The sequence below is a fragment of the Musa acuminata genome, chromosome BXJ1-6 (genome assembly GCF_036884655.1).
Source record: "Musa acuminata AAA Group cultivar baxijiao chromosome BXJ1-6, Cavendish_Baxijiao_AAA, whole genome shotgun sequence".
Classification (NCBI taxonomy): Eukaryota; Viridiplantae; Streptophyta; class Magnoliopsida; order Zingiberales; family Musaceae; genus Musa; species Musa acuminata.
The window spans coordinates 16,976,021-17,003,535 of NC_088332.1; the positions used below are offsets into that span (position 1 = coordinate 16,976,021).

Below are 27,515 nucleotides of genomic sequence, written 5' to 3' on the forward strand. Positions count from 1 at the left end.
TTAAAAATTGATTTTGGGTGTAGAATTGCTCCATAATTAAAAATATATACTAATCGATCTCTTTTCCTCTTTGCATCACTTCATTTTATTTAAGCAAAATAGGTGTTTTTATTTGAGGGTCTATATTTTTCAATTTCAAAAATTTTATTATGTATGGAAATTTAAGAAAATTATATCTTGTTTATGATTTTAACTGTTTGTTACAAGGATTTGGGTTTAAATCTTTTATATATGTATATATGTATATATGTACGTACGTATAAGTGATTGAATTGAGGATAACACTTATACACATTGTCAAATTAGCACGCCACAAAAGCAACTTGGTCAGACCAATTCATCATGTTTTGGATGATGGAATGCACAACGAAGTCCAGAAAACAGGGTCGTCGATGGTTCATAATTAATTAGATCATTTAATCATTGACATTGTAAACTCACTCATAAAAGATTATATATTCGAAATCTATTAATTTTGTAAATAATAACAATTTCAATTAGATCATCATCAAACCAATAATATTGAAAAATAAAAATAATTTTTTAATATAAAAATATATTTAAACTTTTTGTTAAGGAGATTTAATTTTTATACTATAAAATTAAAAGAAAAAAATTATAATCGTTTTAATAATATTACACATGACTTAATATTTTTAATATAATAAATATATGCTGTTGCCGCCGTATCGAGCCGCATTTTCCCACCGCGCAACTCTGAAGGCTAAACCCTAGTGACGTCCTGCCGCCGCTCTTGGCTGCTTTTACCCGCCGTCGACGTCCGGCAGTCGCCACCTCGCGGCGTGGCCGATGTCTGCTGCCTCTTAACTCCGTCGAGAGCCCGTTGTCGTCAGCTAGCCGCGTGCGCTCTTCTCCCCGCTTCTCCCCTTTCTGCGCCTTCATGCCCAACGGTTCTCCCCTTTCTTCTCTTTCCCTTTAAGTTACAGCCGCGCAGCCGACCCCTTCTCCGAACCACTTCTTAAGCCACAGCCGGCCCCTTTTTTTGGATCGATCATCCTCTGCCATATTGTGATTGAAAGTTTGCCTTAAGTCAACTTGTTCACGTAGGGAGATTTGATATCTGCCAATAAATTTAGGTTGCAGCCTGTGTTTCATGTTTAATTTATTGGATTTAAAATGGTTTATTTACGTTTTCATGCATTGGGCTTGATGAGTCTTTCTTTCTCAGCAGACTCTCCTTCCTTTTGCTGCGACGACAAGTTGAGTGGCGAGTCGGCCGGTGTTTCTTGAAACCTTTTTCTGTATGTTTATTTTACTTTCATGGTATAACTTTGTCTTCTGTATGTTTTCGTGCCTTAGGCTTGATGAGTCTTTCTTTCTCCGCAAACTCTCCTTCCTTTTGCAGCGACGACAGATTTGACTGGTTTCGTATCTTTTTGCATCAGTTTTGCTTCTTTTAGGTCGGAGATTGATGGGGAAGAAAAATAAGGTCATCCTCCCTCCCAACCTCCCCCCAGAGGTCGCCGATGATGAGATTGAGGTTTCTGATGAGGATTTGGAATTCGTTGGCCGAAACCGTGAATATGTTGGATTCCTCACCAAGCTTGACACGAAATCTATAGACAGGTTGGGCATTTCTTGGCTCTTTAATCCTTTTTTTTTTCCTTTGTTGTCAGTCATCTCTTGATGCAAGTTTGATTTTTGTTGGCAATAGAATGATTTTTGGATATTAGGGTTTAAGAATAGTAGCTTTGGAGTGTGATGGTTTTGTCCAAATTACATTGGTTACCAGAATTTGTGTTGCAGGCATGTCAAGCGAGTTGCTAATCATGAGGATGATGAACTGGAAGCTTTATATGAGAAGCGGAACCGAAAACCTTCTCTTTTAAGACTGAAGGAGGAAGAAGATAAGCTTCAAGTTGATCCTGTTGATGCTCTTCCAGTAAAGACACTGGATGGGAAGTTGGAATACAGAACCGGTAACCACCGAACCTGGATGAATTGACTGTGGTTTTCAACTTTCTGTGGAGCACAGTACTTAGCCTAGTTTCACTGTCTTATAGATTCAAGTTTAGTGAGATGCTCCACATTTTAGTAAATCTATTTATCTTATGGTTGGAGAGAGTTATATGCATTATATGATTTTAATTTTGTTATATTTTAAAATGCCCTGAATATTGTATCTTTAGAACTGGAGAAAAAAAATAAACTAAAAGTATTATCTAAATGATCTCTGTAGTGGCTTCACTGTGGCCTCTGGAGAAAAGTAGCTGAGTAGTGTAGCTGAATTGGTTGAAGCTGTTTGATTGGGTATCATGTACACAATTGATGTTTGCGCTTCTGGGACTTGATCTCAGTGTGTTATTCTTGAAATTCCAAGAGTACTGCTTATGGACAAGTCAAAGAATTATGGAAATAAGAAGCCAAATCAGAGATCGTTGTTTGTTGTAGCTTCACGGTGTACCGTGACCATGTTTTTGTTATGATACTTGATCGTGGTTACTTTCTTCTGGAAACGTACCATTTTTCTTTTCATGAGTAATTAACTTCTAAATTCATTTGTGAATGTTAGTGGAGGTCTTGTAGGATGAAAATAGTTGCATACCATATTGCATAAATTGCTCTGCTTTAATGTAATTAATTCTTTTTTATGCATCTTGCTTATCATAGATTTGGAAAGTTTAATATATGTTCTTTTTCTAGTGTCCTTGTGGTTGGCTTGAGACTGATTGTGGTTCGAATAGTAGCTGACGTATTACAATTCTAGTTAGGATCTACCAATCCTAGCCAAACTTGTTCCATCTGGCATGTGTCTATTTGGAATCAGCTATTGACTCTTGACTGGAAAATTAAATTTTAATACCTGATCTAGTTTGGCTTAATCACGTGAACCGAAGCGATAGCTTCCACTCCAGTATAACTGAATCAATCCATTTTGTTGGGCCTTCTGCTGGTCCAAGTCAATGTGAGTCCAAGTTGTTATTGTAATTTAAATATGATCTGGAAGCTTGTAGGTGTCTCAAATTGCATTTATTACCTTGACGTAGAGTTTTTGCTTAAGACTCTGCAAGGTGAATCTTTCTTAAAATTTACACATCTCTTCCACAGGGGGAGCTAATAGAGGAATTTTATCTTTATCATGTATATTTTCTTGGATGAAGAATAACATTGAGAAGTTTTGAGAGGCATACATAGCATTATTGTTTAATCATTAAGTTTGGCTTGCAGTTAATGATCTATCAGATATTTCAAATTTCTTCTAATCTGGTTATTGGTGATTTTGCTTGAAACTGCATTTGATGTTACTAAAGATCTGAGCAGATCACTGTTATCTAAAGTTTTATTAAAATTGCAGCTGATAGATCAAAATCTGGTGATGGAACCGATGGAAAGGAATCTGCAATGGGCATAGAAGATGATGAAAAAATTGCAGGTATGATGAAGCTTACTAAACCAGAGAAAAGGCTAAAGCAAAAAAAGAGCAGAAAAGAGGCTAAGAAGCTTGCAAAGGTGGAAGAGAAAGGAGACGGTGGTGAAGAAAAGCTGCACTCCGAAGTCTTGGTATTTTGCTCAAAATTTGTTTGACCATACATTAACGTCAACCTTTTAATATCATCATTTTTTGTGCTCATCAGAATAATGGAGAGAAAATGCTTATGCTTCTTATTTTGAATTGATTAACCTTGTTATATGACAATTTAGTCTCTGTACAGGCATAAAATGGATGTGATTCTTTTTCATGAAGTTAATAACATTCTTAAGTTGTATCATAAACGATGACACACAATGGGTCATAGTAAGCTAAGCTACAAAATGGTTGTGATTGGGTATTAAGTTTCAGTTCTGATGTTTGGTCCTCTAGGACTGTTAGCAACTTAATATTGTATAAATAGATTTTCTTGAGTTGAAGATTGGTTACCGATACATAAGAATAACTCAAATAGTAGGAAAAATTATCATATAATGTTGCTACAGCATAAAACTTCTAGAGAATATTTTATGTTAAAAATGTTTCTGCCTTTCTTTTCCCCTTTTTCTTTTGCTTCACTTGTCTATTCTTCTCTCCCAAATGGTCAGAGAACCCTTGTGATAGTATAAGAATTGATGCCCGACCAGTGTGAAAGCTGCATCTATGGTAAGAGTTCGGCCAATGTCCTTATCTTGGCACTCGAGGCCTTTTGAGCTGTTGTTGATTTGATCCCCTTATGTTCATACAGGCTTCCTCATGCCCTCTATGACATATGCCCTGCCTGGGGTTTGAATGTGCCATGTGCATGATACAAACAAAAAAGTTCAAAGTTAGCCCTTTGCAACATATGACTGCTGCTGCATGGGGCATGAATGTGCCATGGCCTGATGCTAAAAAAAAAAAAGAAACATAAGTTCAAAGTTGGCAAGAGTCCACCCTACTGTTCTTTAAATAATCAAAATAGGCTATCGTTTTGTCATAATCTTAAATCATTGCTAACTTTAGTCCTTTACGTAATTAACATTAAGCTAGTTACAGACTTTTTTTTTAATCTTAACAAAAAGGGAAAGTTTGATCAAAAGATTTAGAAAACCAAGAATCTCTTTATAGGTTCCTAATGGCAAAATCCAGTTGCTGCTATCTTGAAGCTGCCAGCTTCCTTAATGGAGTTGTAAAACAAAGGCATCTGACAATGTCTTGGATGAGTGTGAGTTCAAACTATAATGTATTTTCATGTCTCAGAAGTTGAAAGAGGCTCTTGTAGGGAAAGGCTGTTGATTCACATTCAAGTTTCGGCAAAAGAGGAGATGTATAAAAAAATATGGTTAGAGTTTGTGATAAGGAACTTTGGAAGTTGTACCTTATCAATAATGTAAACTACCTACCCTTGGGAGTATTGCTGCTCTTACTCTCTCTGTCCTATGCTTGTTTATTTTTTATGTCTGTCTATGTGGGACTTTACAGCTTTGTTATTGCTGCTGCTTAAATATGTTATGCCCTAAACTTGATTGTCTCTGGATGTTAATTATTACAATGCAGATTTTATCTAATTGAGCAAATTTTAACTGTCTCAAACTTAGGAATCTGGTTAACATTCTCCTCCACATTTTTGGCTCTTCAAATTCTCTCTGGTTACACATATCAACCTGAGAAGAACATCCTACACATAGCGAGACCAAACTCATGATAGTGTTTCTGCTGTTAAAAATAACCCCCTACTTCACAAATTATGACTACAGGCTATCTTTTTTTCATGCTTCAATTATCTATTCTTTTTTCTCTTTTCTGGGAGTGGATTAAGTTACTTCTTTTTGACTGTGGATGTGATTTCCAGGCAAAGGTAGAGGAAGACCTTTCTGCTGAAGAGTTGTTCAGGAAAAAGAAGATTAGATTGGCAGAAATTGGGTTGCAGTTGCTGGAAAATCCTGAAGAAAATATCAAGGCCCTGAAAGAATTGTTGCAGATTTGTGATGATGAAGACCAAAATATAGTTAAACTTGGTCTGATGTCTTTGTTGGCTGTTTTTAAAGACATAATTCCTGGGTGATTGATGCTAAATTTCATTGTTTCTCTTTCTGCATATTTTATCATTTGTTAACTAGTTTTCATTTGATTTACTGGATTCAAAATTTCTGTATCTATCTTTTACAGCTATCGTATCCGGTTACCAACTGAAAAGGAGATGGAGATGACAGTTTCTAAAACAGTACGCCAGCAGCGGTTCTATGAATCTACACTTCTGCGCTCATACAAGGTTTTTTTTAATCTTTGCCTGTGATTTCATTGCTGTTTCTATCCAACTAATCATCTGAAGTGGCACAAAGATCATGTCATATATTTCTGTCACTGCTTTCTGAAAATTTTCCTACTGGCACTGACTCTATGAATTTAGAGTTTATGCTCATAAAGGGGTTCTCTCTCTGTCTATGCCTCTGACTTTGTATCTCTTTTGTCTTAACTAATCATTTGAACCTGTCTCTATTTATATCTAGCATTGCTACCAGAGCTTTTTGCAGCATGTCTTTTGTGATTTTTGGTGCTTTGAATATATAGACCCCTGACATATATAACCTCTTGCTTTAAGACAAAGAATCTCTCTGGAGTATTTTGATCAGAAACATGTTATGGGAGGCAATGGTTTATCTCATAAGAACGGATATAAGGGACATCACATGATTTTTGAATTAAACCATCTCGCTTTAGAGTAAAGTGAATAGTAGCCTGAACTGAAAGCAACTCATGAACAGGCCAAGATCTCTTGATTAGTACCGACCATGTATTGGTGGGTCTGATAAGGTGGGGTTGGGTTGGCAGGTCAGCATATTTTTCATCTAGTAATATATATACTAAAATTAGAGCTTGTCACTGATCTTATGCTGAAGAAAAACTCAAAGCATTCATTTTAATGATTATTGATAATAAATTAGTTGGGATTTTACGAAGGAGTTTTTGTTGTTGTATTGCTAGTAATTTGTTATTTATTATTTTTGATCTTTAACTTCGGAATTATATAAAAGTCAAGGAAAGAGGTCAATGTATATTTTTTATTCTCTTTCTGGTGCATAGGATGTTAAATACTTCGATTTATGAATGCAGTTTTATCTCCAAATACTGTTACAAGGCATTAAGTTCTTTTGTGGTTGGTTTTTTTAACTTGACATTCTTTAAATGTTGATCTAATAGGCATACCTCATGAAGCTGGTAACCTTGGAGAAGCAGCCCTCTATCCGTCAGGTTGCTGTTCGCTGTTTGTGCAGTTTACTAGATGCTGTGCCACACTTCAACTTCCGTGAAAGCATTTTAGCCAGTGTTGTCAAGAATATAAGCTCTTCAGATGATACAATAAGGTCTAATTTTGATTCTACAGTGTTTCTTTCTGTACTGGTTGCATCACAGCAAACTTATTTTGACAGCACTGATTTCAGATAAGAAAGACCTTGTGGGGATGCATCATAAAATGTAATAACTTTTTGAATTTCATAGTATTGAGCTAGTGAAAGTAAATTGATAAATATTAACCATTATGTTAAAGTACTACAAATAAATGTTTAACTGCAAATGTGTGTATGGTCATTATGATTAATCATTTAACATTAATCTGAATTAGAAGTCATTATGTTTATCAACCTCATGAATCATCGTCCAAATACAAGTCATTTTTCTTACCACAAGTCGAACTCCAAATTATCTGGATAGTTACATCTAAAACTATTAGTGAAGTTGAAGGTTTTGAATCAAATAATGTTCTTTTCAATTAATTTCTTAGTTTGAACATGTTTGTACTGATTCTCTTGACAGGTAGAAAAATGGTTGTTATATGCGCATGAAAAAACCTCTATTAGTTTCTGACTGCAGATTACATGTACAAGTATGTGTAGTTTGCTATCTGCTTTAGATTTTAATTTCCACCTCTTGGATGATTCCAAGCTTAAGCAATTTTCTATACCGACATAATATTTTGGCTTAGGTAATTTCTTTTCCTTCTTTTAGCTACTTAGACATCAGCCGTTTTTGCAGAAATATTGTCTAATGAGTTATTATAAATTTTAACTATGATTGTGTTCTGTCCACAATATTTGGAAATGTTTTTCTCATATATCTTCATTCATCCAACTCTGTTGTGCTGCTGTGAGTCACTCCTTGTTGACAATGATATAGAGGAACTTATTCTCATTTAAATGTCATAATGTTCTTAAACATGAGCCAATTGGATTTTTAATTCATTGTGTGGCACTTTGATATAGAACAATTTCAAAGTTATTTTTGACCCTAAGTTCTCCAGTATAAATAGAGTGTGATTTCTTTCTGTTTTCTATCATGTGACAGAAAGCTCTGTTGTGAAGCTACAAGGTCAATCTTCTCAAATGAAGGAAAGCATGGGGGTGAAGCAACCTTAGAAGCAGTGCGGTTGATTGCTGATCATGTCAAGTTTCATGACTGCCAGCTCCATCCTGACAGTATAGATGTATGCTTATCCTTGATCTTGAAGTAAAAGGAGCTTTTTTTTTTAATGTCTTTGTATTGAGCCAATTTGTAGTTTACATGGCACTACTCGTTTGCATTTGTTCAAAATATTCATTGATTAAATATGTTTGCTAGTTTGTGATGGAGGATTTCTTCTCTAAGTTTGTTTTCTGGTCTATGATGGGGGAATTTTGTTTTATATAATTTCATAGATTTAGGAAAAATGTTTGGTTTTTTTAATGTACTAAATTCATATTTGAATCATATGTTTTGCCAGGTCTTTTTATCCTTGACATTTGATGAAGATATTGGAAAATCAGACGTTTTGAAGGAGCCAGTCAAACCCAAGAAAAGAGGGAAATGGAAAAACCAAGATGGTTCAAAAGAAGTGCAAGGCAGTGATAGAAAGAAGAATAAACAGGAGTTGATGAAGAAAACAAGAGAAGAGGTATTTTACGATTAGCAACTTTCTACAATTGAATGTATGATTTTGATGGATTCTAATTGTTCTTATTATCTGCTATAGGTTAGTGCAGATCTAAAGGCTGTTTCATTTGCTCCAGACTCAAAAGATAGAAAATTGATGCAGTCTGAAACACTTACTGCTGTATTTGAAACATATTTTCGCATTTTGAAGCATAGCATGGATCCTTCTGCTTCAAGGTGAATCTTTTGCTGGTATAATTTTCTCTTTACTAGTAAACAAACTGTTGCATGCTTATATACTTTGCCCCTTGCTTGCAGGTCAAAAGTAAATGCTGTTTCCTTATCTTGTGGATCTGGATCATATCCATTACTTGCTTCATGCTTGAATGGCTTGGGAAAATTTTCACATTTGATTGATTTGGATTTTATGGGTGATCTTTTGGAATGCCTGAAAAAACTTGCTGGATACAGTGACCACAATGATGGTTCAATGCAGAATCACTTGTCTGTTTCAGAACGTCTGCAGTGCTGCATGGTAGCTTTTATGGTGATGAGGAATAATCTTGATGCACTGAACGTGGATCTGCAAGATTTTTATGTCCAGCTGTATAACCTTCTTTTGGAGTATAGACCTGATAGGTCAGTCGTCAACGTTTGCTAATTATGCACTGATTTCAATAGAAATTGTTGACACATAAGTACCTTATATATTTCTGTGTATTTGCTTCCGCTCTCTTTACTTTTTAAATGGCTTGATAGTTGATAGGTTGATTGCGTATCTACTTTAGTAGCTATATTATAAGATGTGTGGTTAATGATACTACATGGAGCTAAAAGTTAGAAGCCGCCAAATAGATCTGGATCCAATGTGCTATACAATAAAATCTGCATATTAACAAACAGCATTTTTGTGTTGTGGAAGGATTTTGTCTTTACCATGCTTGGATATAACTGCTATTAGGATAGACCATTCTTCTTTGTAGCTTTACTAAACACCAATAACTTTTTTTTTCATAATCATCAGCACGAGTTAAGTTTTCTGTTCCCACTTAGATTTAAGGTTGCACTTTTGGCAGGTTGGTTAGTTGAAGCTTAAACTAAAGGGAATCCAACACTTCCAAATCTCTCAACTAAAACCAACTCCGGTTGGGTTTTCTTTTGGCTCTACCCAACCCAACTTCGGTATTGACTAACCCTGACTTGGATCAGATTGTTGATGAGTTGTGGGTTGGTTCAGTTCATTCTGGGTTGGATTACTTGGTTTCCATTTAACTAAAGCATGATAATACAAGTATAAAGTTGATGCTAAGAAAATCTGATGTTATATCTAGCAATTTTGCCAAGTTGGTTTGTTTCAGGTAATTTTGGCTTTGGCTATACATGGGTCAGGTTTAGGTATAGTGTAACCTCACCCAAGTCGCAAATGATCCAACCCAACCCAGCACAATAACAGGTAGATTTGGCTTCTTGATACTGTCTAACATAAGCAAGCCATTTGTAATTATTGATTGTTCTAGGTCCTTGTAAGTTTTCATTGCGTCTGCACAATATTTTCTAAAACAGAGAGTTGCAAGTTCAAAAGATTTGGAATGTTCAATCATGGAATGAATTGGAGGAGTGTGTTGATTCTTCAAACCCTATATTTCTGCATATGCAATCCCTAGGTAAACATGCAAATTTCATTTAGCTTATCTGTTCTCTCCCTCAAGTTGCCAGAACTTATAATTGCTTGGACATAAATCTAGAGTTGACTAATGTCTATGAGATAGCAAAACTTTGTGTCAGATTTATGAGATGTGATGCTATTATTGCATTATGATTGAATTATACTATTTATATGGTTTGGTTCCCCTGAAGCAGAGACTGTGGTGAAGTGTTAGCTAAAGCTCTAAAGACGATGCTTTGGGAGGGGAAACAACATGACATGCAGAGAGCTGCAGCCTTCATAAAACGCCTGGCAACATTTTCTCTGTCTTTTGGATCTGCAGAGGCTATGGCAGGTACTAATCTTTCTTGACTTCTAACTTAGATTATATGCTCGGGTTGCGGTTTTATCATTTTCACGCATTATATTACATTATAATCACTTTGATGCTGCTTCTTTCTTTGTAAGAAAAAAATAATGATGTTTCTGGGACATAATATTTAGATCTCTACATATTTTGATTTTAACCCTTCTCCCATCACTCTTTTTGTATGCTTAACATGAGTTTACTGTATGAATGTGTTGCTTTCTTAGGGTATCACGTTTGTTGTCTTAATACCATAACAGTAAATGCCTATCTTGGGTTTTGCTGGAAATGGATTTTGCAATTGAGTATTAGCTGACCATTTATGTTCAACAAACTTTATAAAACTTGTATTCCTATAGTATTTTTTTTATTTCATATCAAACAATTAAATGCCTTCAGGCCATTTGCAGAAATAAAGAACGTTTTTTTTGTATGTGAATAAACCAAGAAGTTGGTTAGTCGGCATGCATAAATTATTTTTAAAATCTTCTATTTTGTTTTGCAGCCTTGGTTACAGTGAAACATCTTTTGCAAAAAAATAGCAAGTGCCGAAATCTGTTGGAGAATGATGCTGGTGGTGGTTCGCTGGCCGGTTTAGTTGCAGTAAGGATTCTGTCCTACCTTAAATTGTGTTTCACCTTGTCATCGTTCTTACAAAGCTGCTATTTTCAGAAGTACCGACCTGATGCTACGGATCCAAATATAAGTGGTGCCCTTGCTTCTGTCCTCTGGGAGCTTAGCCTTCTGGTGAAGCATTATAATCCATCTATCTCGTCGATGGCTGCGAGTATTTCAAGCATGACAAGCATGAACCCAGCACACTCTCAAGTTCTATTTTCCACTGCCTCCCCTCTACAAGCATTTGCAGACTTATCTACTGAGCGGGAGCTCTTCAAACCTGCTAGCAAAGCTGCCTCTCTGAGACGCAAAAGGACAAGAGAAATAGAAAAGGACTTTGTGGTTATGGATCCTGATCAAATAAGGAAGTATGAGAACATGATAGATGAGGGTGTCTTGACAAGGAAGTTCAAAGATCATTTCATTTTGAACAAAGGTATTATGGAGAATGAGAGGTTGAGGCGAGAATTAAATCACACGATGTCATCCATAAGCTTATATGAAGATTACAAGAGACAGAAAAAACATAAAAAAGAAAGGTAACCACCAGAAGATTTGATGTCAGAGATCATCTGCAATTGTTTTACTGTGCAAAACGAATGTTTTACTGGCACAATTCTCAGCCACTATGCCAGTCTTCAATCCTTTTTTTCTTGAGGAGCTAAACTGTGCATATCCATATGATTTCTCGAGCAGAGCAGTAATATGAGTTTCTTCTGTTTGGTTACAAGTAATGCAGGCAATTCTCTGCCGTATCAAAATTTCTTCATATTTCTCATGACCACAGGTGTATCATTTTCTGTTTAGCATGATATTATGTTGTATGATGTTTCATTGTGGGGAGTGAGGATTCATAGGGCCCAACATATATATTCTAAATTTGATAGCTTGATTCCTTGAAAACGTTTTTATATATAAATGGTTGTGTGTGTGTGTGTGTGAAAGCTAGTATTCTGCAGTAATAATGACAATGTTAAGCTGTTAGCCCATGTATTGGCTCATTTGTCCCAGCTAATTTGAGAAAAGAGTTCGCACCATCAGGTCAAAGTGGAGGTTGAAAGACTTGTTAAGGTACTTCAAGCTTGCCGTTGATCTACTGTCTTTATATCCTTTTACAGACTTTAGTGTTTTCTATTATGTGCTGGTGGAACTCTAATTCTTTATAGTGGTCAGATAATATGAATCTGTCCTGTATAGGTAAATAGATGCTCTGTGGTACATTGATGAGATGAAAGTAGATTCATCTGGGATATCATCTTAAATAACTTGGATTAGTGATCAATATATCCGTCTGTGATCACATCATGTTGAAGAATGCATGGTCATATATACAAGGTTTTGTAGGGGATGTAAAGGTCCAACAATAAGAAAGATCACGAGGGAGGACGGTGGTGTCCTGGCATTAGGAGAACAACATATGGTTCATTGTTCTTCTAATTTAAGTTAAAAATATTTGATTTAGTTGTTTAAAATTTCTATAAAGTTCAAATATTAATTGATGTTAGATTTCTAAAATCATGATGCATGATATATATTTCGGAATCGGCAATGTTATTTTAATTATTTTGATATTTGAATCAAACTTAACGAAATTCATGCCTTCTATATATCATTCTAGATTATTCTTTTGTATTGATTTAATTAAATTGTTTAATATTTTTATATTAACTAATTTCATGTCTTCGTATAATAAATTAGATTAATTGTAAACTCAATCTTCTATCATGTCAAAACGAAGAGTCTTCGGATGAAGGGCCACTATTGGGTCCGATCTGAACAGACCCTGGCTCGATTTGAGCTCGGGTCAGGCCTGGACCACATCGGACTCGAATTGGATATGTTGACTGACGCGGACCAGACCCGACCCAAATCGAGTTTTATATATATATATATATATATATATATATATATATATATATATATATATATATATATATATATATTGATGACTGGCAAAACTTTGACACGTTAGAAGTCCATGGGCCTACAGAAGAATACGTGTGAACTTCGGTGACGGACTCGTTGTGGGCCTCATATGGGCCCCTTGTAGTCGTAGCACTCGTCAAGACCAATTTGGTACCCCTGACCTGCTCACGCCGTTGAAGGCGTCGTACTCATTACCGACCCACTTCGTAGCGTTCGTATTCCTTGATCTTGCGATTCCAATCCGCAGGGAGGTTTTGCTGGCGTTCGGTCCAGTCGGGGATGGCAGATAGGCGAAAGCCGCTGGTCCTCTCTTCCACTCGAGCCCTCCTCGATTCTGTTCTTGGTTCCGCCGGATCCCAGGGCGTTGGCGATGGGGCTGTTGGTGCCGAGGGGGAAGCCCGTGGCGCTGCAGACCGGCGCCGGCCGGAGCTGCGATTGCCCGTTGGGATTCTTCGATTTTCTGACAGTGGTGGAGTTGGAAGCGATGAGCTGAAGGAGAATTTCTTCGTGGTGGGGCTTTCTGCATCTGTGCTGAAGAAACTGGCCATAGCGAGTGGATCACTGGTAAGGAAAGAACAAAGAGAAAACGAATTTGATGTTGTAGAACGTGACTTTTGAGTGATTATTTGTTAGTAGGAAAGTAGGGATCTTTTTCTGTTCTATTAACTTGAACATTTTGTTGTTGATTTCCGTGTGAGTCGTGATCACTGCTTGCTTGGTTCTGAATGTATACTTTGGTGTGTGCAACTGGCCTTGGATTTGTAGTTGAGATATTCTAGTCAGGGACCTGAGAATCGATTCGTAATTATAATCTGGCTAAATTCTTAGTTGTGCTTGGTTGTATTCCAAGTTGCACGATTTGTTCTGATACTTGTATTGGTTGTAGTTCTTTGTTTTGTTGCTCTACTGTTTGGTTGGTGTCTTATGTCAAATTAAAAGCTCCAGTGGTGTTGATGTCCTTTTTATATTTATTTAAAAAAAACGCAGGAAGAAATGTTGATGTTGTTTTTTTTATTTATGCAATTTGAGATGCTATTCTTAAGCTTTTCTGATGTATTGTGATATCAGATTCTTCTAAAGAACTCTGAGACTAATGTAGGAAGGATCGCCAAAGCTAAAGTTCTTCATCATCCACTTGCTGGAGAGAAATATAGAGGATGTACACAACAAGCTACTTCTGTTTCGAGTTCTCAACGTGTAATGAAATTGTTACCTTCTTTTACATACCCATCAGAGGCTTATTGTCCCTCAGATCAGGAAGTGGCCTATGTTACTCCCTTATTAGCATTTAACCTTGGATTGCATATATCTTGTCTTAAGGTTCTTGTTCGTAGTGGCCAAGAATCTTTGACATCATTGTTTGAAGTGGAAGAGCATGGAGAAGAGAAGGAGACGAATTACCACCCACTATTCATTGACCTTATCCCATGGGCTGACTTGCCTAAATATGCCACTCACCTAAGAATTTCCTTCGTGAAGATCCCTGAATGTGGTTTACTTGGATCTCTTAGAGGAAAATCAGCAACTGAGGAAGGTGATCGTCAAGATATGATTGATTTAGCTTTAAATGAATACTTTAAAGTTGATAAGTTCCTGGCAAGGGGAGATGTTTTCTATATTCGTGTAGATTGGAATTGCAGTTCGGAAATGTGTGTTTTTTGTAACCAGAAGAGCCCAAAAGGGTTGTCCAGTAACATAGTATATTTCAAGGTAATCCTGTGTCACTGTGCTTTCTTTCTTTATATTAGAAGGTAGCTTGTGTTACATTTGAAATAGTAGTAATTATGGCGGAAAACATTTTTTCCAGGTTATGTCCATGGAGCCATCAGATGAGCCCATTCTTTGTGTCAACTGCAATCAAACAGCACTAGTTCTTGGAGGAAGTGCAGCTTCTTCTATTCCTCCAGATAGATTTATTGGCTCTTCCAATGACTTCATGCCTTTGCATGTTGAAACAGTGAAGAAATTGACATCCATTCTTGCACCTGCTATATGTCCTTCGGCCTTATTGTCAAGATTCAGGGTTTCTGTCTTCCTGTCTGGTAATCCAGGTGATTTTCAAGCTCAATCCTCAATTTTCTGGTTTCAGATTTTACTTCTTGATGTGCACCACCTGCATTTATAGGTTCATATGACACATGCTTCGTACAGGGTGCGGAAAGCGAACTGCTGTTAGATATGTTGCCCGATGTCTAGGCCTCCATGTTGTTGAATATAGTTGTTATGACCTTACCGAATCCTCAGATAAGAAAGCATCTGCTGCACTTACAAATGCCTTCAAATCGGCATCTAGGTATATGTCAAGTTAATGCCTTCTATATTTCAAAGATCGCCTTCAAATCTATGAATTTCTTTTATTTCTAGTGTTGTGTTTACCAGTTGTATTGCTTGCTTGATTCTTGTTTATTTTTTTTCTCTTAAAAAAAATAACAACAAAGATAGTGATATTTTCCTTTCATTTTGTTGTATGGGATTTCATTTTTCATTTTTAGGAATGATCTCATGAATCTGAATTCTTCACAGATATTCACCATGTCTACTTCTGCTTCGCCATTTTGACGTGTTCACCAATTTATCTTCCAATGAAGGTTCACGACCTGATCAAGTTGGCATTACATCTGAAATTGCATCAGTCATTAGGGAGTTCACAGAGCCACTTTCTGAAAATGAGAATTCTTATCCAGGGAAAATGGCAAATGATGCTTCTGTAAGTTGTTTGTGTATCATTGTTCATGCATTTCTAGTTGGAAATTTGAATTGCTTCTTTGATCGGTTCTGGATGCATGTTTTTCATGTTAGCACATTGGTATTAGGTCAAAATCAGGGACTAATTCTGGCATTTTTTGCTATTCAGTTTCTCGTTGAAGCTGAAAAACCAAACAGCAGGGTGTTCCTAGTTGCGGCTGCTGGCAGTTCTGATGGCCTGCAACCACAAATCAGACGTTGTTTCAGCCATGAAATAAGCATGAGTCCTTTGAACGAGGCACAAAGGATCTCTATGCTGTCTCGGTCACTCAGGGGATCCATCAGGACACTTGATAAGGTTTTTGATTTTCTTTTGAATCTTTTCTAATGTGCCAATAATCTAGATGTTGAAAAGAGTTGTCTTGCTTGCAGACAATTGGCGATGAGTTTCTAAAAGATATAGTTTCTCAGACATCGGGTTTTATGCCTAGGGATATACATGCTTTAGTTGCAGATGCTGGTGCCAATTTTGTACAAAGAACTCTCACTGATGGTGGCAAATCTGAAAATGGAGATTTCAGTGAGATTACTGCTACAGATCTTGAATCTATTCAAGATGAAGATAACTCACATGACTATGCAAATAAGCACATAGAGAAGGAAGACTTTTCAAAAGCATTGGAAAGATCGAAGAAAAGGAATGCTTCAGCATTGGGTGCACCAAAAGTGAGTCAATCAACTCAAGCCAACAAAGCTTGATTTTGGTTGTTGGGAGATATCTGGCTGTGTTAATTCTTGAATCAGTATTCATACAATATTCTGAAAATGCTTTTGTTTTAGGTGCCCAATGTAAAATGGGAAGACGTTGGTGGACTTGAAGAAGTGAAGAAATCAATTCTTGATACAGTACAGGTGCATATATACATGAGACCTGACAGTACAGAGTTTAGGCTTTGTTTCCTTGTTGTTTTCTTGTATTTCTTCTATGTGTGCTTGAAACTTGAAGCATTGAGAAACTGTTTCCTTCATATCTATGATGAAATTCTTATTGTGGTTGAGAATTGTTTTGTCTTATAGGTGCAACTTTGAGAACTGTGCCTTCTACCTATCATTATTGTTGTTTTGCTTAGCATGTTTTTGGAGCTTGGTAGTGAGGTTTTTCTGAATCCTTGCTTTGGGCTGTTTTTCTGAATCCTTGCATTAGGAACTAGAGAGCAATCATGACCAACTTGGTTTATTAGGAAAGTTTGGTCTTAAATGTCTTTATTTCTAAGACATGTAAATTCTATGATGCTTGCAGTTACCTCTTCTGCATAAGGATTTATTTTCATCTGGATTGCGCAAACGTTCAGGTGTTCTTCTTTATGGGCCTCCAGGAACAGGGAAGGTTGGTGTATTTCTTTTAGTGTGTACCATCTGTGATTCTGAACAGAAGTTGTTTCTTAGTATTTAATCACTTATAATTTCCAGACACTGTTGGCAAAAGCTGTTGCGACGGAGTGCTCACTAAATTTTTTGAGTGTGAAGGGGCCAGAATTGATCAACATGTACATAGGAGAATCAGAAAAGAATGTCAGGGATATCTTTCAGAAGGTATCTTTTTTGCTACAACCAAGGAAGTCATAATGTGTAAGAATTAGATAAAATTCATCTTGATTTCTTCTGCAGGCCAGAGCTGCACGGCCCTGTGTCATTTTCTTTGATGAGCTTGATTCCCTTGCTCCTGCTCGGGGAGCTTCTGGAGATTCAGGTGGTGTCATGGATAGAGTGGTCTCACAGGTAATCATAGTTTTGTTGCTCACAATTGTTCTCTCTTTTTCACTTAGGGTATCATATTTGTCAATCATTTCATAACTGTTCTCTTTCATCTTGTAGATGCTAGCAGAAATTGATGGCCTAAATGATTCCAGTCAGGTTCTTATCATGGATTTCATTACAAATGTTCCATATATGATTTCTCTAATGCAAATTTATCAAGTAGCAATTCTTTTTTTCTTGTGAGAATTTGTTTCCCACTTGCACTAACTTTCTTTGGTTGATTTATCTACTGTAGGATTTATTTATTATAGGGGCAAGTAACAGACCTGATCTTATTGACCCAGCACTTCTGCGTCCTGGCCGATTTGACAAGCTTCTGTATGTTGGAGTCAACACTGATGCATCTTACAGAGAGAGGCTAGTTCTTTTCTGCTTAACTTATTGTTATCAACTTTGTAGTTCATTAATGCCATATGACATATCATCCCTTTTGCAGGGTTTTGAAAGCACTTACAAGAAAATTTAAGCTGGACAAGAATGTTTCTTTATTCTCAGTTGCTAGGAAATGCCCTCCAAATTTTACTGGTGCAGACATGTATGCATTATGCGCAGATGCTTGGTTTCATGCTGCAAAGCGTAAGGTGAGTTACCAACTTCGTGAATTAAATTTTCTCTATGCTAGCAAAACCTGCTCAGTCTTCTAGTTTCTATCTACCAAATGTTACTAGAGAGCTCCCTCTGAGTTCTGCCATTGAGAATCTTATACCTAATGCACGTATTTGTGCATCCTAACAGAGGAAGAAATGTGGTTTCTGTTAGTATTTGTCAACTATCTTAACAGGAATAAGTCTGTGAGGTACTTGGGGCATGTTTGGTTGTTCACAATCAGGACTGCAGGTGCCTGATTACAGGCAACCTTTAAAACACACTTGAATGTGTAGCAAGAGCCGGCTGTGCCTACGTTTTTCATCACAACCTGCAGCTGAAGTCTCCGGAATCTCTTGCAGATAATTAGACCGATCATGGTTTTGTGAGCTGGCTTGATATAGTTGGGCTTTGACCCATAAAATTGCACATGAATACAATACATCTCTATCTGCAGGTAAAAAGAAGCACAAACAACCAAACACAACCTTAGTGCTACTAATGATGATAAAGAGAGATATGATGTCCTGTTTGTAATCAAACATATGACAACTGCTATTCATAGTGGAGCAATTCACGTAGATGGTTGATTGGACATGTGGACTGTGTAACCTTTGAGTAGGGTGGTGTCTTACAATGCTAATTGTAGTTGACTTTCTGTTCTAGTGACATGTTTCTGATATACAGGACCAAGTTTTCTGGCCAATGTATATCATGACTAAATTTGTGCCTGGGTCTTCCTTAGTTTTGGCAGTTTGGATTCTGTACACTCCACTTGATCAATACTCAGTGTGGTAGGAAGCTTATGATAAACACAACCTATCAATATCAATTTTTTATTCGTAAAAATTTATTAGATCAACAAAACCCAGTAATATTGTCTGTATTCAATGTTGATGTCAAGCTACAATTGTTGTCAAAAAGAAAAGATCAAACTACCGTCAGTAGCAAGACTAGGCCTACCTGCTAGGTGGATGTGGAAAAGGTTTATGAAATGTAGTTGTGAAATTGAGCACAAGTTGAATCTTGGCTGGTCTTTTATCTGATCCAGATTCACGTGTGGCTTAAAGTAATATATTCTTATGCCATTCTCTTTTGTCTCTCTGTCTGCTTCAAATCAACTCTGTTCTTCATGTTACCCTTTTATCATCCCCAACCATTACCACTTGAAGTTCTCCTTGGTGACTCACATGTGCAAGTGTACCTGCCCGTTATGAAGTCACTGCAAAAATTGAATCGTCATTCATCTCTGTATGGAACTAGGAGTTCAGGCTTTTGTTTCAGAATCCATTTTTAGTTAAGCCTGATCAGAATGGATAGGAGAACACACTCATGGTTTGCTGATATTGAGAGGGGATGCCTGGCTCTAATGAACGAGTTAACCCTTCTCAAGCATCATTTACTCTTAGAATGTTATTCTCGTGAGTATTGACCGCATCAATATGTAAGTTCCTATTGTTCTGCCTTTACTGATATCTTAAAGCCTTCAAGTTAAGAAGAAACTGTGTAGACTTAGTAACTGTCTATGACAATATGGTTTTCAATTGATAGACATGTTCAAGAACACTCATTGTTCTGGTTCGAATTTTCTCTTTGGGTCACAAATATGAGCAAGACATATTGGTTACCCTCAGTTTGCTTCACTTGGAAGTTTGCAAACGATTTCACTTTCCAGTTGGATCTTTTTGCCTGTGCTTAAATCATCAGTCAGTTTAATCTTCAGTTTGTGATGAACATTTAGTGTTGTAATGAGCATTTCCTCATAATCTAGTTTTGATATCAGATAGTTGAACTACTATGGTTTTTCGTTGTGTATTTCACTCGTCGATGATTTTTTTAGCTTACAAGACAATTTTCTTTTGCTACAGACATCAAGCGATGGCTCAAATCCAACTATTGATGATAAAGCAGATTCAGTCATTGTGGAAATCAATGATTTCATGAAGGTTTGTCTTCCATCTTATTGCTACTTCTTAAAATATAGTTGTTTGGACACAAGTCCAGAATAATTTACTTCTTAAGTTGTGGTATCGCTACTGCTTCTCAGGTACTGGGAGACTTAGCTCCCTCACTATCAATGGATGAACTGAAGAAATATGAACGCCTAAGAGAGCAGTTCGAAGGTCCAAGCTGAAGCAGTGCCAATCGCTACTGACTGCATGTTGATCACCCAAACGGTTTGTCCTTCTTTCTTTCTCTGGAGCTGAAATTTTGTTACATGTTATGAACTGCTAAATTATTACAAAAATGCTTATATTTTGATCAATGATGTGTGTGGTTGTTTCATTGTAATATGCCCCCCCTCGTAATTCAAGCAACATTTTCTCATCCTCTCCTTTCACTTCACTGATTGAAGAAAAATGACCAACAAACATGCTACCATGATTTCTGGACAACATAGGAGCACAGCATATCCACAAGGAAATTTGATCCAGGAATGCATCAAACTGTAATTATGCTAGCGTTTCTTACTTTGTTGCATATAAATTCTTCGTTCCGGCAGGTGAATAATATTTTTTCAAGTTTCAATTGTGAGCTTCTCTTGTTTGAATAATTACAATTCAGAAACACCCTTTACCAGTTTACCTTACTGATGAATGTTTAATCTATAACAAACATAGGCTAACCTTCTAGTGTGTCTTATTTACCTTTTGAGGTACATACAGAGCCTAAAAGGACTTGTCTGATAAGATGAAATGACCACTCGTACTCGAAGCCTTTTCTGTTGGTCATCTTATGCCATGCTGTATCAACTGTCGATGTGTTGTTTTCATTTTCCCGATATCTTATCTTTTTATTTTGTTGAATTATCGTTGATTCCTTCAGATTCACTTTACAAGCGGGCATAAATACCTCATTTGTGCAAGGTCAAGCATATGCCATGGAGCTTCGAGCTACATTGCTATTCACCGTCAACCAAACACCGGATGACATTGATTCTTAAACCACCATAACGTATTATCAAACCAACAATGTCTTGTTTTAATGTGTATGTTCTGCCATTTGGTGCCGTTCTATGAACCAGCTTCGAGGTTACTGTTAACTGTTGTACCATGGATGAGCAGGAAAGTTGCAGCAACCTGCTGTGTCAAGTCTCTGTCCTAATCTGTACATTGTGACCGACTCGTAAGTGTACATTGCGTTCATTGAGTTAAACCACAAATGGTGGTTTGTACTCTTCATTTACAAGTCTCCATACTGTCTGCCATGGTGGAAGAGAAGCATAGTGCTTGCAGATCATGGCCATAAATGGATTCGTCCCAAGATTATTGTTGTGTCACTTGTGCTACTGTAAAGTATTCCATGATCAGAAAATTTGGTGTCGATGATTTGATTACGCTTATGAGCTTGTCCTTGGTTAATAATGAGGTTGGTGAATGTATACTTGTTTGAGATTGAAGTAGTAAAAGACATTCTATAAATAGGTTGAGAGGCTATATATAGTTGATGGTTTACGTTTCGTTAAGAATGTTACATAAGGGATATATGAATCTACTATTATTTATTTAGATCTAAGAATGTTATTTAGATATATTACATATATATATATATATATATATATATATATATATATATAATATTTATATTGATATTCCCAGAAGAAGAGAGGAGTCAAGGTATCCCAGGGTGAGAAGCAGCTACCTCGGGCCGGTGTGAGTGATCACGCCAACCATCCGTCGAAAATGATCGACGTCGCATGGAATTCTCTCTCACAACTCCCTGGTGGCGATAGCCTTAACGCCTGCTGAGCTCCCATTTGGTGCTCAGGCGATAGCCCAACTGCTGAGCTCCCATTTGGTGCTCAGGAGCATGAATCCTGCTTCCCCACCCACCCACCCAACAACTCGATAAAAGCGAGCTCGGGTTTTATAGAGGAAGATTAGAGAAAGCTTACGCAATTACTACTAACCCAAGCTTTTCTACTGCGGTTCATATTTCCTTGTTCATGCTGTGCGGATTGCCGGATAAGAAGTTGACTGCTGATTGATATAGAATAAAGATTTTTTAAGTTTGATTATTTTCTTGTTGGATTATTTTTCTCAACAAGCTAATAATAATAATTATTATTATAATTATTATTATTATTATTATTATTATTATTATATATATATATATTCTGACGAAATCTCATATCTCTCCGAGCAAAAAAACTATAATTTTTCGTTCATTTGAAAATGATTTTGATCGATTAAATATACCACTAAACCTACCATTTCCAACATAAAAAAGATTTTGGAAGTTATAATTCATCTCTCTCTATATACATACATACATATATATATATATATATATATATATATATGTATATATATATATGTATATATATATGTATATATATATATGTATATATATATACATATATATATACATATATATATATACATATATATATACATATATATATACATATATATATACATATATATATACATATATATATATATATATATATATATATATATATATATATATATATATATATATATATATATATTGTTCCACAAAAGGTATAGTTTTCTGAAAAATGGTAGAAGGAGAGACATCACATCATTCCACCAAAGAACAATGGCAATAATGACCATAAGAATAGACTAGACGGAGGAAAAGCAACCCCCAAAATGCATGTCATTTTTCCAAATGAAACAAAGTGAACATTAAAGCAGTGTTCTAAAAGCTGCCGCACACTAACAGAGAAAGAGCATAAGGAGAGAAGACAACTGAGTTCCGATTGAATAGTTTCTATATCTAATTCAATCATGGATGATATGAGATAATTAGCATTAGGTTCTATAAATAGGATCATAATTAATTCATAAGTAAAATAATATATGTACACTTAACAATATTATCTTACCTTTTTCTCTTTTTTTTTCTTTTTTTTGCTCCATCGCCTTGAGCCTGCTCACCTCCCCCAACCAATGAAAGTCCACGTTGAATGAAACATCAATGGACGCCATGTTTGGAGTTTTCACAGGCAGACATGCATGCCATGAATGACATCAGCCAATCCCAGTCTTGATCTCCATGACTACACATCCTGCACCGGTCGTCTCCGTCACCTTCATGCACAAACCCAGAAGATGAAAGGTTGATCACAGACCATTCATTCTTCATGGCCTTCTCGGTTTCCTTCTCTAGGAAAGACGGTTTGACTCAGTTAGTCTCTCACACTGTATGACTTTACCACATCTTCCTATGCGTTGAGTGGCTGCATCGGTATGATGCCATGCTTGGGACTCTATGCGATGACCTCGACGTAGTACGAGGAATTGAGGTAGTTATTTTTATTTTTATTTTTGGGAAGATAGAGGAGCAAATAAAGAAAAATAATAGTAAGAGATAATAACCATATTAGCTCTTATTCAATATATATATATATATATATATATAGAGAGAGAGAGAGAGAGAGAGAGAGAGAGAGCGCTCTCAATATAATAACTTTTTATGTCCCCATGTTTTGTAAGTATTAATTCAAATTTTAATTATTTAAATTGGATGTTAGTTCAAAGCTAATTGAGGATCTTTTCTAAGTTAATCTTAGTCTAATTTTAACTAAGATATGGTTCGTTTGACTTTAAAAATATTGAACCTGTAAAACTGTGTCAGGAGCTAAATATCTCTTGGATGCTAAAGTTACTTTGGGAAACAAAATATTTAGAATTCTTAAAGAATATTTATCTATGAGGGAAACCCTTTTATTAGTGATAATGGGTTTGAGAGGCTATTACTCCGATCATTCGATGATAATTATAATAAAGTTATGTATTATTCTCGGGCTTAAATATAATTACAGTAATGATGATTGGTTTGACTCGATCATCATATCGAGGTGTTGATCATATATCCTTTATATATCACTGAGTTACTAGTCGCATGTCGATCACTTGTTTATCCACATGGCACCGGAGGTTCGACCACGTGACAGCCACATCGAATCGAGACTTCGATCGCATGTCATCGACGTGATGATGAAATATTAGCCAGATTATCATTTCCATATTAGTACATTAATGATAAAATCATATCATCATAAATACAAATATGTCCTTACAACACTCATATATATTACTGAAAAATAACTCAATTTATCAATCTATTATCTAATATTTAGAGTCTTTATATATGCCCTAATTACAAGAAGAAAAAATAATAATAAGAAAGAAATAACCAATCATATCAAGGCTAATTAAATAAATTGTACTGCCAATTTTTTTGGTGAAGGTATGTTACTAGATAATCTTTCTTTTTAGTGTCTAATAGTATTATTCCCTTCTTATAGCTAGCTAGATGATTTATTTTCCTTCTTTTTTCTTCTTCATGATTAATCTAGGTAACATAATTACACGTTACCACGTAACAACTTGTCTCATCAGATTTTATTCAAGTAAAAACAAATAATTTGTCCCATATTCCTATGTCAAGTTCATCGTAGATAGTTAGTTCTACGAGTATATTAGTAGCAGAGCTAAAGACTACACTAACGCTTTTCTTTGACCAATGATCAATTGTGTTGACCATTGACTTGACAGCTGTGGATTCTCTCTCATGCGCTAAGCAGGTGTTTCTATGAGCTATTAATGAGCTCGTTTCCGATCTGTTGGATGGATGGGAGAGGCAAAACGAGAGGGCTTCGCCGGCTTTGAGACCGGATAAAGCTGACAGGTTGTGGCGGTTGGGCGCTTAGGTGTGCGTCTCCGAGACCCTAATGACCCATTCGAACAACCCAGTCGGTGTCGTGTGGGGCCCACACGGGTCTGTTCTCCAGGCGCACCATTAAATAAGCGTAAGGAATTCGTACGAGCCGTCACCTATTGCCTTGCGAGTGAGTGAGTTGACAACGGGGCCCGCTTCCAGATCATCCTCTCCCCCCGGCCGAAGGCAGGTGGGTGAGATGGGTGAACCGGGGCGGCCGGTGGGGTGAAGTAATTACAGCATTAGATGTGCCACGCGGTTTTGGTTCTAAGCCTGCGGCGTGAGTTAAATATAGGGATTCCGTCAACCTGGCGGTTTTCTACTGGTGGAGGTTGATGTGTAGTAGGTCGAGGGAGGACTGATCAGGTTTTTTTTGTTCTTATGAGAATGTTCCCGCAGGAGCAGCAGAAACGATGCGCTCGATCTCCCACCCCCTCCATCCGGGTGACAACAGGTGGGTCCCGGCAAAAACGCGTGGGGGGCCGGGGGCGATGGAATTCCACGTCCTCAGGTCGGTGCTTTCGGGTACGGACGAGGGTAACGCCACCGGCGAAAAAGGAGAAAGCGACGTGGGCGGGGCCCGCCTCGGGTGCCGGCAGCGCCACGTGCCGTCGTTCCCCTGGAAACGTAAATGACCGAAATAACCAGCAGTTAGGAGGGCGTCCCGCTCTCGTGAAACGCCCCCACTCGCTCCGGAAGCACATGACCGCGGGGTGGAGGTCGCAGTTTTCGTGCGCTACGTTGCACCGTCACCGGATGGCATCGGTTCCCAACAAGTCGGTGTACGTAATGCATCAACACCGAAGCCATACCCTCCGGAATCACAAAATGGGAAGGGTAATTTGGTCAAATGAAGCGTAACGTGCGAGGGAGGGCCCCACCGATCTACTGCCAGTGACCGCAGGCTGAGGTCAGCGGAGGAACGTTTCACGGACACCGTACAGATGGGGACTACGGAAATGATACGAACCGCTTTCATCTCTCCATCTTCTCTCCCTCTCCGCGATATCTCGCGCCCGAGCCTTCAACATCCTTCCGAGTAATCCCGATAGTCCACGCCATGTCCCACGGCCAACAGTTGAACGACACGTACGTAGGCGCCCCACCCCTGTTCTGCGTCGGGTTTCGATTTCACCATCGCGAAAGCTGTTCGCTATTCAGATGGGAACAGCGGATGTCTCCATATCCGGAGTATGCGTACCGCTCCGTAGTCCCTCCCAAGTCACACACCGCCTTGTTGTACGATTAAGGTTTCATCTATTTTATGGAGGAAGACCGAGAGATAAGCGTCATAAATACCGAGGACAAGCCCCCCTCATTCGGCAACACGCTCTCCACGTTCCTTGTTCTCTCTTCGCTCCTTCCGGTCGCGGTCCTCGAACCCTGACGCTCTTCGATCTCGATCGCTGCTTCGTGTTTGTGTGGATCTCGATCATTGGAGGGGAAATGAAGCGGCTGATCCGGCGGCTGTCAAGGGTGGCGGACTCGTCGCACGACCGCCCGCTGCAAGCCGCGAAAGGGGGGCCACGGCGGGTGCCGGAGGGCCACGTGCCGCTGTGCGTCGGGGAAGAGATGGAGCGGTTCGCGGTCCGGGCGGAGCTCCTCGGCCGACCGGCCCTCGTCGAGCTGCTCCGTCGCTCCGCCCAGGAGTACGGCTACGAGCAGCAAGGCGTCCTCAGGATCCCCTGCCCAGTCCCACTCTTCTGCCGCCTCCTTCTCCTCTCCTCCCCCTCCTCTTCCGCTGCCGCCGCCGATCCCGCCCTGGAGGAGCTATTCCGCTCGCTCCCGGACGAGGGCTGGTCCTTCGCCGCTTGACCGACTTGACCGTTCGTGTCTGTTAACACCCTCTTTTCCCATTTTGCCCTTCTCAGTGCCTGAGTGTCCCCAGAGGGTGGGAGGAGGGCAGTTCGGGATTTGACATTTATTTGGCCTATTTTTTTTTCCTTTTTTCTAAAAGAAGGAATTCAGCTCAATGTAGGGATGAAATCGTCGGACTGGAAATGGAGTGCTTTGAAAGACGTGTAATTTTGATCTTTATATATATATATATATATATATATATATATATATATATATATATATATATATATATATATATATATATATTGTGCTAATGAGAATGCTTTCTAATCATTATCCTTAGCATGATCTCAATAAGATGTGTTCAAATGTTCACACCTTGCACAACTCATTCCAATCTATTTAAGAGAAAAGAAATCTCATGTGGTAAGTTCAAGCTCATAGTGTTGCCAATTGCTGCATTTGTACATTTTTGTGCTTATGATAATTTAATAATTATAAGAACAATAAACAATTTGGCCATAATCATGGTCAAGTAAACAATACTAGCAATGGAAGCCTAACCCACATGCTATGTATTCAAGCAATGTGATCATATCATGCATTCGTTTAAATATATTACCTCTATCATTTCCTTTCCCCCAAAAGAATTCAATCTCTTGATCTGATCTTGCTTGATTCAACCACCAATTGGAAAGGTTTAGAATTGGGTTTTACACTACAGACTGAAACTATTACTCTATGCAAACTATTAGATCAGCAAATCAGCGGTTCAATGTTACTTACTGTTGATAGTTGACTCTTCCAATAGTTTTACATAATACTGCAAAAGTCAAGCTTTTCCAGACAGCAACTGCTTCTTGTACTTTTCTTCTATTAAGAATCCACCGCAACCTTTATCCTCTTTATTCCACCTTCCACTTGATGCAGTCAGAGCAATTGCAATGACAAAGCTTGGTTTATATGTTACATGTTTCTCTTATTACAACACATTTTTGTGTGATTTCCTTCCTTGCTTTACAAGTGTCCATGTGCTGTTCCCTGGTACAAATGCCAAC

At 37.7% G+C, this 27,515-nt stretch overlaps 3 protein-coding genes across 18 annotated transcripts; all 3 read left to right on the forward strand.

Moving 5' to 3' along the window:
- Nucleotides 1-698: 698 nt before the first annotated feature.
- On the forward strand, nucleotides 699-11,881 carry LOC135584559 (nucleolar complex-associated protein 3-like). Of its 16 annotated transcripts, none has more exons than XM_065187848.1 (15): nucleotides 699-1,097; nucleotides 1,190-1,284; nucleotides 1,407-1,587; nucleotides 1,768-1,940; nucleotides 3,317-3,522; nucleotides 5,265-5,473; nucleotides 5,582-5,684; nucleotides 6,614-6,777; nucleotides 7,757-7,895; nucleotides 8,172-8,342; nucleotides 8,421-8,557; nucleotides 8,639-8,959; nucleotides 10,181-10,320; nucleotides 10,838-10,935; nucleotides 11,005-11,881. In XM_065187848.1, the coding sequence occupies exons 3-15, from the start codon at nucleotides 1,433-1,435 to the stop codon at nucleotides 11,491-11,493; spliced, it is 2,505 nt and encodes an 834-aa protein (XP_065043920.1). In that variant the 5' UTR covers nucleotides 699-1,097; nucleotides 1,190-1,284; nucleotides 1,407-1,432; the 3' UTR covers nucleotides 11,494-11,881. The 16 variants fall into 16 exon arrangements, with proteins under 16 accessions (XP_065043920.1, XP_065043917.1, XP_065043921.1 ...); XM_065187845.1 differs by having other exon boundaries at nucleotides 1,190-1,262; XM_065187849.1 differs by having other exon boundaries at nucleotides 1,190-1,262; nucleotides 1,422-1,587.
- A 1,151-nt stretch (nucleotides 11,882-13,032) lies between these two features.
- Nucleotides 13,033-21,307, forward strand: LOC103988554 (peroxisomal ATPase PEX6). Its single transcript, XM_009407118.3, has 17 exons — nucleotides 13,033-13,440; nucleotides 13,945-14,586; nucleotides 14,684-14,927; nucleotides 15,028-15,169; nucleotides 15,400-15,583; nucleotides 15,731-15,919; nucleotides 15,994-16,287; nucleotides 16,402-16,473; nucleotides 16,862-16,948; nucleotides 17,032-17,154; nucleotides 17,230-17,340; nucleotides 17,437-17,475; nucleotides 17,615-17,736; nucleotides 17,816-17,960; nucleotides 19,833-19,910; nucleotides 20,012-20,141; nucleotides 20,791-21,307. The coding sequence occupies exons 1-16, from the start codon at nucleotides 13,156-13,158 to the stop codon at nucleotides 20,096-20,098; spliced, it is 2,844 nt and encodes a 947-aa protein (XP_009405393.2). The 5' UTR covers nucleotides 13,033-13,155; the 3' UTR covers nucleotides 20,099-20,141; nucleotides 20,791-21,307.
- Nucleotides 21,308-25,970: 4,663 nt separating this feature from the next.
- Nucleotides 25,971-26,683, forward strand: LOC103988555 (auxin-responsive protein SAUR71-like). The gene has a single exon (XM_009407119.3). It carries the CDS (start codon nucleotides 26,104-26,106, stop codon nucleotides 26,470-26,472), a length of 369 nt encoding a protein of 122 aa, XP_009405394.2. The 5' UTR covers nucleotides 25,971-26,103; the 3' UTR covers nucleotides 26,473-26,683.
- Nucleotides 26,684-27,515: the final 832 nt, after the last annotated feature.

Excerpts from the sequence above, each read along its gene's own strand:
- LOC135584559 (XM_065187848.1), top strand. The coding sequence starts at position 1,433 with ATGGGGAAGAAAAATAAGGTCATCCTCCCTCCCAACCTCCCCCCAGAG. Across the intron at positions 8,343-8,420 it reads TGAAGAAAACAAGAGAAGAG|GTTAGTGCAGATCTAAAGGC; the intron begins GTATTTTACGAT and ends TATCTGCTATAG. Across the intron at positions 10,936-11,004 it reads CGCTGGCCGGTTTAGTTGCA|AAGTACCGACCTGATGCTAC; the intron begins GTAAGGATTCTG and ends TGCTATTTTCAG.
- LOC103988554 (XM_009407118.3), top strand. The coding sequence starts at position 13,156 with ATGGCAGATAGGCGAAAGCCGCTGGTCCTCTCTTCCACTCGAGCCCTC. Across the intron at positions 14,928-15,027 it reads CTTCCTGTCTGGTAATCCAG|GGTGCGGAAAGCGAACTGCT; the intron begins GTGATTTTCAAG and ends TGCTTCGTACAG. Across the intron at positions 16,949-17,031 it reads GGCCTCCAGGAACAGGGAAG|ACACTGTTGGCAAAAGCTGT; the intron begins GTTGGTGTATTT and ends TATAATTTCCAG.
- LOC103988555 (XM_009407119.3), top strand. The coding sequence starts at position 26,104 with ATGAAGCGGCTGATCCGGCGGCTGTCAAGGGTGGCGGACTCGTCGCAC.